At 36.6% G+C, this 13,072-nt stretch overlaps 1 protein-coding gene across 4 annotated transcripts in view; it reads right to left on the reverse strand.

The window, feature by feature from the left end:
* Nucleotides 1–13,072, reverse strand: part of CCDC148 (coiled-coil domain containing 148) — a 61,842-nt gene that overhangs the window by 481 nt on the left and 48,289 nt on the right. For all 4 annotated transcript variants that reach the window (XM_032190034.1, XM_032190035.1, XM_032190036.1 and 1 more), the window contains 3 exons: nucleotides 7,317–7,435; nucleotides 2,842–2,959; nucleotides 470–610 (listed from right to left, as the gene is read on the reverse strand). In XM_032190034.1, coding sequence (XP_032045925.1) covers nucleotides 470–610; nucleotides 2,842–2,959; nucleotides 7,317–7,435 — 378 coding nt within the window. The remainder of the gene's footprint in view (nucleotides 1–469; nucleotides 611–2,841; nucleotides 2,960–7,316; nucleotides 7,436–13,072) is intronic.

A 13,072-nucleotide genomic window follows, 5' to 3' on the forward strand; every position in this document is an offset into this window, starting at 1 on the left:
GACATATCTTTCTACAGTCAGGAGGACTTTCATGCTGAGGCACTTAATTTCAAGTTCTTAGTACACCAGTAACTGGAACAAGTGAAAAGGAGGCACTTCTTAAAGTAAATTCCTAAAAGTGTAAAACGGATGAGTTTTGAAATGAAGGAACAGCAAACAGATCACTCAAAACACCCAGTGCACCCAGGAAGTGCCCAGTTGGCTCAGCTCAGTCCATCCATTTAGCCCAGTAGCCTCAATGGACACAAATATCTATTGTGTACACTCCTGCTGTGCTCCTCCAGCATCTACAAACATCTGGTCAGAGAGCTTACTCCACCTATTACTCCTCATGTTTTTACTTTTACACATACTATACTCTATGTTCTACTGTTAACATCACTATTTCAGCTACAAGATCACTATCATGTATTGCTCTCACGACATTCTTGCGTACAATAAACCGTACTGTACCATTACAGACAATTACCTGCTCTTCACTGAACGTATGCAACTTAAACAGTGGCTTTTGAAGAACAAACTCTTCCTTGGTTCCGATGCCCATCCGAGCTTTAGATGCCACTGTATCAGCCACTACTCTAGCTGGATCTAATTTTGCAACAACGGAAACCTAAAGTATGAAACAATATGAAAATAACAGTTACTTTATCTGTTTAGATATACAGTGAGAAAAGGTCTTATTAATAACACACAGCCTTTCAGAATGTGATCATTTACCTGGTTTAGAAATTCCAAAAGTAGACTTAAGCCAACTTGTCTCCATATATAAATATTGTAAAGCTGACAACTTGAGTCCAGAGCATGAGTATCCCCTCCAGGGATGCTGAGCTAGGTCTCAAGACCAGCAAATAGCATTCTGCATCATACCGCATATGCTCAGAGAGCACTCAAACCCTGAATCAGCACACTGCTTTTCTTCAACATCTGTGAGGGCCAATGTCCACCAGAGCAGCTCAGGGGCTCTCTGGACGCCTGCTAGCAGCAGAGCACCTCCCAAGCCATGTGCTGTCAGTGATCTCTAAGAAAGTACTGTAACAATATGGAACAAGAGGGAAAGATCCAACTCGTGAACACAGTAAAACTTTCTCAGCCTGCACGCTGGAAATGGTAGGAAACCCACTTTGACAGAGACTGATACTCAGGGAGATTTTTTCCAGCTTCCCAGTGGAGACAATTTAATTGGCTGCACTTAATATAGCAGTGGGCACGCCTGGCAAGTACAGAAATGTTATAATGTGGAGAATTGCCTGTTATGTGGGCAGGCTGAACACACAGTAACCTGCATACTTATGAATGCCAATTGTCAGTCCTTAAAAACTGAAAATAACCTTGAAAGCTGAATGGCAGCTTTGTGTTAATATAGTCAGATACAGGCTAAAACTACTTTGGAAAATACAGAAAGATGCATGAGCAAAATAATCAGTCAGGACAGCAAAATGAATGGCTAAAACAAGAAAAAATATTTAAAATAATCTATAATTATTTTTTCTACCTCTCTTTTTAATAAAATGTTATCTTCATATTTACCCTGTGAATATACAAACTTTATGATTTCACTGGAGATCTTAATTATTTTTTTCCACATATGACAAAGGGGCATATTTTATGAAGAAGTATTTCGTCAGTGTGAAACACAAAGAATAAATATTGATTGGAAAAATAATGAAGCAGGAACTCTTCCATCCTGGTCAAAGGCAATTCTAGAAGCATTTTCTAATTTGGTAAGAGAATTGGGTCAGTCAGTTCAGATCATGACTCTCAATCAGCCTCTGATAAAATACGTTGTAAAAGGCAATGCAATTCAACCAGTAACTTAGAAAAGACATTAAAGAGTTCTTTAAAAGAATGCACTGACAAACTAAAATCATAGTTAATACGACAAAATATATAATTGGACAGATTCTTAATGTATTACTGACTGGAAATTAATTTGAACTTAACAGTTTAAAAAATGACTGAACTAATGGTCCCTCTGGCTTCCTGTTATGCTCCCACAGAAGACAGCTTGCAGTATTTGAACTCTATTATCTTTTTCTTTCTTCTTGAATTTGTACTACATAACGCTGAAGTGAAAGCACTTAAAAGGCCACAAACAGTCCACAAGGGACTGAGGAAAAATTTCACTGGCACACAGAGATGGTTAAGCCTAAAGCCAAAGGACATGCTGAAGGTCATGGCTGCACCACTGTATTTTTAAGTACAGGTAGTCCAGGTTGGAGAACTGCTGTATTAATTCTGATTAAATTATCCAAAATCAGAAGGGTTTAAAGAGCACCTTCTCTCCTTCCCCTATTTTCCTTTGGTTGCACATCCTGGAGTGCAAAGAATTTGAACTCTGGATTTTTCCTTTTAATTTTTGAAGTAAAAACCAAAGAGATAAGATACAAAAATATATATGAAGGAAACATTACTTCTTCAAAAGTCAGAATGAGAAAAAAAGTAACTTTGTACATTTACTATAGCAAATGTTAGCAAGAATTTTCTGGGATGTCCTTTTGTTCTTTTCAAGATAAGGTGTAAAAGTTTCATAGCTTTTCATTTAAATTTCATTTAATTTTAATTACTCATAAACCTTGCCTGAGACTCAAGGCAGACTTATGATTTTTAAAAAAAAAGATAGAAGACATATCTACAACAAATTACACTGTAGAAGCTGTTGATATAACATCTTAATGTTCCAGTTGTCAGTTACAAAGCACACATGACAGAACTAATGGCAAACTTAAAGTGCATTTTAACTTCATTTATTTGCTTGTGACTATTTTTTTTAAATCTTCAATATGACAGTATGTGTTTGTATATTTACTGTGTATGAAAATACTATATATATAATATAAACACCTTTTGTCGGAGTGCTTCAAGGCATTTCTCTTTTTCTTCTTCTTCACGTGCTTCTTGAAGGGCTTGTTCCTTTTTCTCCAGGAACCGCTTGTCTAGCAATGCTTGTCTAAACATTACCCTGTAAAACAGCATGTATACAAATGGAAAAACACATGGTCAATTTTCATTTCAAAATTGTTACTTTCAATTTGAAAACTATCCTGATGTTCTTTATGTCCACTTAAAAAATAAGACGGTTCATCAAAAACACCTGCAAAATGCAAAGAATGCTTTTTCATTTATATAGAGAGAGATACAATTTTATTTATTTATTTTAGAAGTTGGCTAACCTTTCAGACTTCATTTCTGAAGCCTAGCTTTTCTCTAGCAAGCTTATAGCACTATTACTCATTTTTTTCCATTTTCTTTGCCAAGAAGAAATGTTCTGACATCTGTGTATTGCAGCACAACTCTTTCCTATAACCCTTTCCATTAAAAGAAACAAGTTGCTCCCAATCTTGTTACTGGAAGAAGCAAGAAAACTTAAGAATTAGAAACTTCCTTAAAAAGAAAAAATGGAGGTTAGCATAAATAAATTTGAAACTTTACCTATTACATTATTTTTGCAAATCAACTTTTTGCAATAGGTTTTTATTGCCTTGATAATACTGCTGTGACCATATTTCCTATTAGTTCTCAGCCCACTGCCAAACTCTGTTTCTTATGAAGCTGTAAAGATATTCTTTGCCATATCACTGTTAGTCCTTCCGCAGGAATTGCCCACTGCCAAACTCTGTTTCTTATGAAGCTGTAAAGATATTCTTTGCCATATCACTGTTAGTCCTTCCGCAGGAATTGCCACTGCCACACTCTGCATACAGAGTTATCCTTCCTTCCCCCTTCAAATTACAATTTGCCTTTAGAGAACTGGAGAAGAAAAAGCTGCTTCAACTACAGTAAAACTAGTGTATTTTTATAATTCTCAAAATTTTCAGGAGTTCAAAGGAGTACGTAATTTTTGCTATGAACAAGTTTGTCCTAAGAGAATGGAAAAAAGCTGCCTGACAATGCCCAAGAGAGGCTTTCTGTTTATCAGTGTAGCCATTGTAGTTTAGTCAGATGAACGTTTACAACAGTAATCTTCACCGGTAATGTCATTCCAGGGAGAAGGCTTAAGCTGGTTTTCATACAAAGAAAATTTAATAAAAAGCAGAAATACTTCCCCCTACCCCAAAAAAAAAAAATGTATTATATTGAAAATCTTTCTCTGTTCTTGAGCTGACTACTATATGAGTGTTTTAAAATACTCCAGGATTATCAAATATGAAATTCAACAACTTGAGAACTTCTATAAGTTACCAAGAAAGAAAACTGAAGGGGTCTCACTGAGGTCTAATTTCAAATACTGCATCTCTTCTGTAGGAGTTTTCATACATGCAGGAGCATAAAACTTTACTAAAGCCAAATGGAAATAGTTTATAGTGTTTCCATACCCAGTATAAATATGTATAAGCGATAGCAAATGATTAACAAATTAAATAACAGGCAGACGAAGGCAGAGAAAGGACCTACCATCTTGTTGCTCTGTAAAATTAAGTACAACTAATTTTATAGAAAGCTTAAAAAAAAATTAATACACAATTTTGACTTTAAGTACCACTGTAAGTAACAATTTTAATAAATCATCGGCTGAAAAATGGGCTTAACTGATTAGGTTTGGTAAAACTACCTTTTGAAGTATTATGGGCATACGCTTATGTAATTTTTGATAAGCACAATTTCATTAAAATTATGCTGTAAGACACTGTCTCATAAATATTCAATAGGAAAAATATTCAATATGAAACGTTTTTATTATGAAAGCTTTAGCTGGAACTTTAAAAATGGGTCATAATACAGATAGCATTTTTGGTCTGTATCACAACTTACCCTGTTCCCTGTTGTCGATTGAATAAATACCTGATAACAAGCAGAAAGCATTATCCAGTGGTTAGGTTACAGCACTAAGGCTAGGAAGATCTATTTGTTCGTGTTTCTACCTGCAGGAGGCTGGACTGATGCACGATGCTGCCAAGGCTCCCAGCATCTGGGATGTGCAGTGCTTTACATACCCACATGAAGTTTTCAGAAGTAGCCTCAAGTTCCCATGACAAAAACTGATGGGATAGATCCTTTGCTAATTTATGCTGCAACCCAAGTCAGAGAGCTGTGGTTGTGTCAAGGTACACGGCCCAACTCATATCTGAGCTCTAAAGAAATTCTTAAATGTAAGGAAAGCTTGTGGCAAAGCTGCTGTAAGCACCGGCTCCACAAACAGCATCTAATTTGCCTGATCTTCTGAATGGTCTTAAACATCCAGTTCTCCAATGATTTTCTGGATTCTTTAGGTTCCATGGGCCTTCAACATGGAGCACTGAACAGAGAGAGAGGGAGGACATTGGGGGTTTTCTGAGATCCATGCTTCTGAAATGGGAAAACCCCAAAAAGCAATAGAAGAAAGGCTGTCTGTCTGCCAGCATTCTCCGGAGGGAACCGCAGCAAACAGCACAAAGTAAAGGAGAGATGCAATAAAAAATGAGCACCTTCACCCCCTGCGTGTGGCTAACAGAGCAGCACAGCAAACAGCTGCCAGTGCTCCATTTCTCATGGCTAGTAAGAAAATTCCTACAAATAGCAATGCTTTCCTCTTAGCTCTCTTAGCTCTGCTCCATGAATTCAGGGCTAGGACTCAGCACAGTGACTGTTTTTTTTTTTTTTTTTTTTTCTTTAATTTTATAAACCTGATTACTTAATTTAAAATTAAATGTAGAAGCAAGTCAGGATGAGGGCTGAACTTTTTTTAATATCTGATTGCACATATTAGAAATTCTACGTGATTATCCCGGCTACATCTTGTCCTTGGAATAGTTGGTTAGCTCATGCATCTAAAAACCTTTTCCTTTCCCTGAAAAGCCACAAAATGTATCAGATAAGAATTGCTGTATTAGCCTGTCCCATCTTTTACAATCAGCTCTGCAAAGATCTGAAAATGATTTGTGGTCTGGAACAGGTTAAACATGTAAAAATTACAATTAGTTTCTACGGAACTGCAATTCTGCACTGTGAAATCATCATGCCATCGTGTATACCTTAGTTCTGTACAATACACGCCTTATACCATACTAGTGGCCGTACAGTACCTAGTAACAGAAACATCTCTGTTCTTCTTTGATTAATGTTTGTGAAGGCTTTGAAGATGAAAAGCACTAAATTATTAAAAGAGAGCATTTCTCTTTGACTGTTTTATTTTGTACGGTATGCCAATTTATGGAAACATAATGCTAAGTACTTACTGATTTTTGATTTTTAATAGCCTGAAGATATGATTATTTCCTTCCTGCTCTCCTCAATGAACTATGCCAATTCCTTATATTTTATTCTGATGTGTTCATTAGAGTAAGAAAATAATATTCCTCAACTGTATAACATAGTGCAGTACACAAGTTTAAAAAAAGGTCATTTTCTCCTAATCAGTTCTGCTGAAAAATCAGTAATTCAAGTATGTGTGTTTCCTTTGCTACTAGCTATGATCATGCAGGTATGTTTAAGGAAAGGTATAGGTACATGTCTACTTGTAGCATAAGGACATGTATATTTAAACTCAGCTGTCAGCAAGACATCACAACAAAAGATCAAAGTAGTGTTTCCCAACAAATAATTAAGACCAAGTTTAGTCTTCTAATACCAATGGAACTTTATCCCTATTTTAAATACATTTCTCCATGCAGTCTGGTGGGGCTCTTTCTGTAAAAAAGACAAACTTCGATATGAGAGGACTTATAATCGGACTTCGTACAAATGTCTTTTTATGGTACTTCTTCAGCAGGTCATTAAAGGCCATATTCTGCAGACTGCTTGGCAAGGATTCAAATGTGAACAGGTTCAGCCTGTTCACCAAATGAGTGAACAGTAGCTACAACTAATGCATGTCTGCATTTTAATTTCACCCTTTGAAACATACTGGTTCTAAAGTCTGCAGAAGCCATCATGAAAATTTTCTCATTGGCATTCATTAAAATCCTAAATGAAGGTTGTTTGAGAGGAAGAAACCAAACAGTTCTATGGAAATACTTTTTCCAGTACAGTATTAAATACCATATCAATAACTGAGGAGTGCTAATGTGAGTAAGAGGCAACAACATTTACTAAGTCTAGGGTCTAAATACTCAAAAGAGAGTAATAATTTGATTGTCTCAAAATTTGAGGGCATAGTTTAAGACCCTCTAAAAGAATAAAATTTATATTTGAGGCTATTTGAATTAATTCAAACTAACAAATAAATTGCTTGCAGGATAGAACCATGATACAATCCCTGTATATAGACTGGGGTAACTGCCAAACAGGAAGAAACATATCACTTCTTTCAATGTGTTTTAATTTAGAAGGTTAGGAGATTAAGACAAATTATATGGCAAGAAGCTCCTATTGATACTATATTCATATTTAATTTCTTTTACCGTTCTCTGTCTTTAATTGCTTGTTTAGCCATTAATTTTCTTAATCCCTTCATACGTTGTAGATCTTTCTCTTCCTGTTCTTGCCACTTGAGCTGTTTCTCAGCCCAGTACTTTTTGACCTGGAGATTGAACAAATACAGTAAACAAAATAAGAATCATTCCTAAGCCAAGGTAGTGATATCAAATAAAGTTAGAAAGGTACTGAGTTAAAGGAAACCCAATATGATTTTTTTTTGAATGAAATTTGTACTTCAGAATAGGCTGTGCCAACAAAAGATAGAATAAAAAGAGAGTATGGATTCCCCACAACAAATACAGTAAAATTGGGCCATGGATACTTTTGTTTGACCACTGCTTTCAGTTCTGCAAATTGAAGGGGCTACCACTTTCATTTGTTCCTTTCCCTCCTACTATGGCATCAAAATCTTTAACTACATTGCTTGAAGAAGTGAATGTTGCCTGAGTTAAAATAAAATGCCCCAGGTTAGCTCAAAGAGCTGTACCCGTGCTAGTCCCGTTCGTTTTGGCTGAGGTGGAGAGCTTCCTGAGGAACAGAAGGAAACCTATGAATGTAAGTATGCAGCTTTTCCAAAGCTGGGTGAGAAGGAAAGGCCTCAGCAAGAGGAAAATAAAATAAAATAAAATAAAATAAAATAAAATAAAATAAAATAAAATAAAATAAAATAAAATAAAATAAAATAAAATAAAATAAAATAAAATAAAATAAAATAAAATAAAATAAAATAAAATAAAATAAAATAAAATAAAATAAAATAAAATAAAATAAAATAAAATAAAAAAATAAAATAAAATAAAAAAATAAAATAAAATAAAATAAAATAAAATAAAATAAAATAAAATAAAATAAAATAAAATAAAATAAAAATCAGAGGAGGGAAGCTTATCTGTAAAGAGAAGGGGTTTTGGATGTAAAAAGAGGAATCAAGATTTGAAGTAAGTATCACTCAAGTGAAACTATGAATTCTTCTCTTGAATAAATCCCACAGGATTCCTAAAACCAGTGCAGTTCTTCAAAGACAGCTGGTGGAATTTGCAGCAAACTTACGATTACCGACTCGCTGTGACGTATGTTACAAATGCTACCTTAAAAACACGGCTGCAGTAGCACACTTCCCAGAGTTCTGAATGATGACTTGAGCTAACATCACAAACCACCGACCAGCTTGGAAAGCTGCTAGAACAGTTTTTAGACACAGGAACAAGAATCACCTTCTCATCTTTGAAGTGCTGGCTTCAGAGGGCTTTTTGTACAATTTTCAACAACATTTGAATTCTGCTGAAATTCAGTAGCATGACTCCAACACTGTGTTCCTAAGCTAGCGTTAGATGAACCTGCTCAGGTACTGGCAACAATGCTGGAGCTGTGCAACTCAGGGTTTGCAGGGATCTCGGGAGGTCATCTAACCCAGACAGCATGCTCGGCACTGAGCACACCACTCCTCTCTGGGTAACATCCCTGGAATACAAGTGTACTTACTTCGCTTCTACTGTAATTATTACTATTAATCTTCACCGAGTCTCTCAACTGCCATAGCTGCACTGCTAGCAGGATCCTGCTCGAAGTAAGTATTCAGTTAGAGGTGAAGCACAGTATCTGTAACATGATACAACATCAGCAGCGACAGTAGTAAAGACATACTCTATCCCCTTCATTTTTCAGCTATATTTACTAGAAGAGGTTATCTGTCCCTGTCACAGAGGTGAGCCTCTCTCACCTCAGACCTTGGCAGAAGCACAGACCTCCAAATTCCCCTGCTCTAAGAGAATACTTCTATGCTGCTCACTGAGCCAAAGCACAGCAAAAGTTCCTAAGCATGCTACATGCAGATGAGTGCCCGTGGCTGTTATCAAGCAACGCTCTCAGTTACAAGCAGTTGCATTTACCAAAGCTGGTGACTGCACGTAGCGACCTCTGCAAAGGCCAAGCAAGGCCCCTGCATGGGGGAGAGCACAAATGGCCCTGGCTGCCTCAGTGCTCGAGCGCCCTGCGGGGGGACCTGCACCCCCTCCTGTCACACATCAGCAGCCACTGCAAAGCAAACCAGGCCTGGCTAGTGCCCAGAATTACTTCAAAAAGTAGCAGAAAAATATATATATAACTGTGTTGTTCTGACTCCATCGTCTCAGAAAGGCACATTTTCATATGGACAGAGAAGAGAAACAGTAACGATCAAAGGTTCATTGTGCTTGTAGTTATTTTCATACAGGCACTGGTGGAATGGGATGTGGCTTTTCAGATGGAAAAGAGACAGCTTACAGGGAATATGAAAAGAAGCCTACAAATTCACAAGTATGATGAAGACGCTGGATGGGGATCAACTCTGTCTCTTCCAGCATGAGAAGTCAGAGGCTTCAGATGAAACAAGCAAGAGCCAGACACAGAGCAAATAAAAGAGTTCTACAGGCAGTGCGTGGACGACTGGTGGAGCTCCTTGCTGATGGACGCAGAAAGCTCACAGGTGTTTCAGGAGAGACCAGGCAGATACCTGGAAAGCAAGCCCCTGGACTCCTAAATTGACAAAGCACATCACCATCAGGTGGCATAGCCACAGACAGGGCAAATAACTGGGCAGGAGGGAAATTATCACGTTTCCTCTATTATTATGTGCACTGCTGGACACAGAACAGAGGGATTGGGTGGGCTTGAGGCTGGTGCCCGTGCCGCCCCCCTCTCCACTTCTCAGCACGCAGAACAGGCTGCAGGCACCAGCGTGAGACCTCAGCTGCTTACTGCAAACCCCAGTGCTGGGGGCACAGCTCATATCACAGCTTGGTGCAAATGGCATGGTGCGTCATACCACCTCTGTGCTGACTGAGAAACCCCTCGGCTCCTTGACCAAGCAGGCTTCTTGGCATGTGCTACAACAAATAGAAGAAAGAAAAACTACAAAATTTACACACACACACACACAAAAAAAAAAAAAAAAAAAAAAAAAAAAAAAAAAAAAAAAAAGACCATTTTTGGAAATAATTTTTTATGATGAAAGAAGTATGATTTTAGTAAGAAAACTGGAATTGTTTCAAAATACTATCATATATAATTCACTGACAAAAACAGCATCGTGTTTCTAAAATCTGAAGTATAGCTGGAAAGATAGAGAATAGAAATTTTGTAAAGCATGCAAATATTTAAGAAAATCAGAAATTTTAATAAACTAAGAAAATGTTAATTATAGGCTTAATTAAAATTATACCTTAATAATCTGTTGATTTTAAAATTAGATACATAAAATTCCTTTAGAAAGGCTGCAAAGGCCTGAGACCTTATCTCACCTCCATATCCTCTGCATTTATAATACAGATATCTACTTAAAATGAAATTTCCTCAAGGGATCATCTCACATAGGAAAAGAATTGCATAAAATGGCAATAGAAATAACTTATGTATCATTTACTGAACTATACTGAATTTAAACCTCTCCTGGAGATTTCAGTTGGAAGTTGGAACATGGCTATTAAATACTATTTGGAATACTTATATTTATTAAATAAAACACTCTCTTTTGCAATTGTTACTGTTTTGTATTCCACATTGTCTGAAGGCTTTCTCATAATCTCTAAATAGAGACCAACAGATATTTCTGCATTCAGGACTTAAACACATAGAAAAAAAAATCTGATCCGCAATCTAATAGGGCAAACATAGCATTTGTATTTACGATTTATTGCCATTTTACTCATTCTCAGGTTTGGAAGTATTTGACACACCAACATACCCTGTCTACATTATGAAGTAGGCAGAGCGTGAGCACGTTTCACACTGGTCATGGATATTTTACATATTCCTTTTGCTGTCACAGAACACTCATTAGAGAAGCAGCCACAGTATTATGTTAGCAGCCCTTTTTAAGGATCTAAGATGTAATACACTCAAACGAAACATATGACTACTGACCTCAAACAGCTGCTGTTCCATCTGTGCATAGGCAAAGGACTTTTCCATATAGACATTGTACACAGGCAAGAGAAAATTGGAAAATTTACACAACTAAAATATTTACACATAAAATTAACATTGCTGGTGGTCAGGTCAACACAGCCTCACAAATCCTTTTCCCTGCCTTGTTTTAGAGCTACCTTCCACCAGAAACATTGCCCGAGTAAAGACAAATAAACAGAACAAGCTGCAACAAAAAGTAGCAGCAAAGTTTCTCACAACCTAAGAAGAAAGCTGTCATCAAATATGGGCTGCCTCTCTCTCTGTAACTTCACGTCCAAGTGCTGGTGGTGAAACCACAAAAGCTCGCAATCATACCCTCCAACTGAGACAACTTACACATTATCCATCAAATACCAGTCAAAATACGGTATTTGAGATGTCAAAGACATCTCACCCTAAAAACTCTTACATGGAACATGAATGCAGACAACAAATGTGGAAGTTCTCATAACTTCTGGTTTTTGCTTATCTTATAACTTTAAATCCAGAATCTAAGAACAGTGACAACATCTTAATCAAGAACAATTACAAGGAAACATGTCAATGTGAAAAGGTCATATATGCAATACAATTTTGTAATACAACACACATGCTTAAATAATAAGGAAAAATAGAATAAGCTTGGGGATAAATAAACCAAATTAAAATAAGGATAAAGACGTGAGTTACTTGGTCAGAACTCACAGCTAACCCTGCTTTGTGCAGGAGGTTGGACTAGAGACCTCTTGAGGCCCCTTCTAATCTTAATATTTTATTCCTACGAAAAGTCAGCATTCTGTGTATTTTGAAGGAAAAGAGAATCATCCTTTTAAACCAACTTGTGGGCAATTAGTTGTAATTTGTGTATATTTAGTCTTTAAGATGAATTGTGGAAAAGGAGTAAGATCAGGTAACCAACATAAGCAGAAACTCCTTCAGTTAGAAGAGAAACTGGATAAACATAAAATGGGAATGTAGTAATGACCAAGAACAATGGACTTACAAATCAAATAAAATCGATTACAAGTTAAGCATCTTTTCAAATTTCAGCCCTGGAGACTTGCAACAATGAGAATTAATGAGTCTACCTGGAGACAAGAAAGCTTCAGCAGCTTCAGATTCTTTTCTCCAGATATCATTTTAATTCAGGTGTTTCTTTTGCAGAACTGTTGATACAACCAAATTCGATGGTTATACAAAACTACTATCAGGAAAGCAATAAGCAACATGAGCTTCTGCTCTTGACCTGTTTGACAGGGCATGAAGACATGCTTATTTGCACAAAGCATGGGAAAGATATTCAAGTGCTATAAAAATAGATAGGGAAATGCCTAGAAGTGTAGATTTTTTCTTTTTTTTTTTTTTTTTTTTTTTTTTTTCTGCTAAGGTAGTCATTTTCAGCAGCCTGCAAGTCATTTATTTTGGTCTGCTATAATTTCTTTTCTGCTTTTAGTAAGCATTGTAAAGTAAATTGTTTTAGTAACAACTCAAGCAAATTGCTGTAAAAATAGATAGTCCTTGCAGGAAAGACAAGCAACAACAACAAAACCTATCACAGCAATAGATAAATCTACTGAAATGAGAATCCATCAGTTTCTAGGGAGTCTAATTGCCCATGTTTTAGTCCCATCAGTAAACATTTGCTCATATTAAGACATGTTACACAGAAACATGGCAAGTAAATAAAGACGAGAAGGCAGTCTAAAGAGAAAACATGGTAATATATATGAAGCTTTCATTTTCCTCTCTCTTTGCCCAGGCTTTCTGCAGTGTGACATAAACTAACGTCACTAAAGCCTTAAACATGCATCATGAA

This window comes from Aythya fuligula, chromosome 6 (genome assembly GCF_009819795.1).
Source record: "Aythya fuligula isolate bAytFul2 chromosome 6, bAytFul2.pri, whole genome shotgun sequence".
In the NCBI taxonomy this organism is placed as follows: domain Eukaryota; kingdom Metazoa; phylum Chordata; class Aves; order Anseriformes; family Anatidae; genus Aythya; species Aythya fuligula.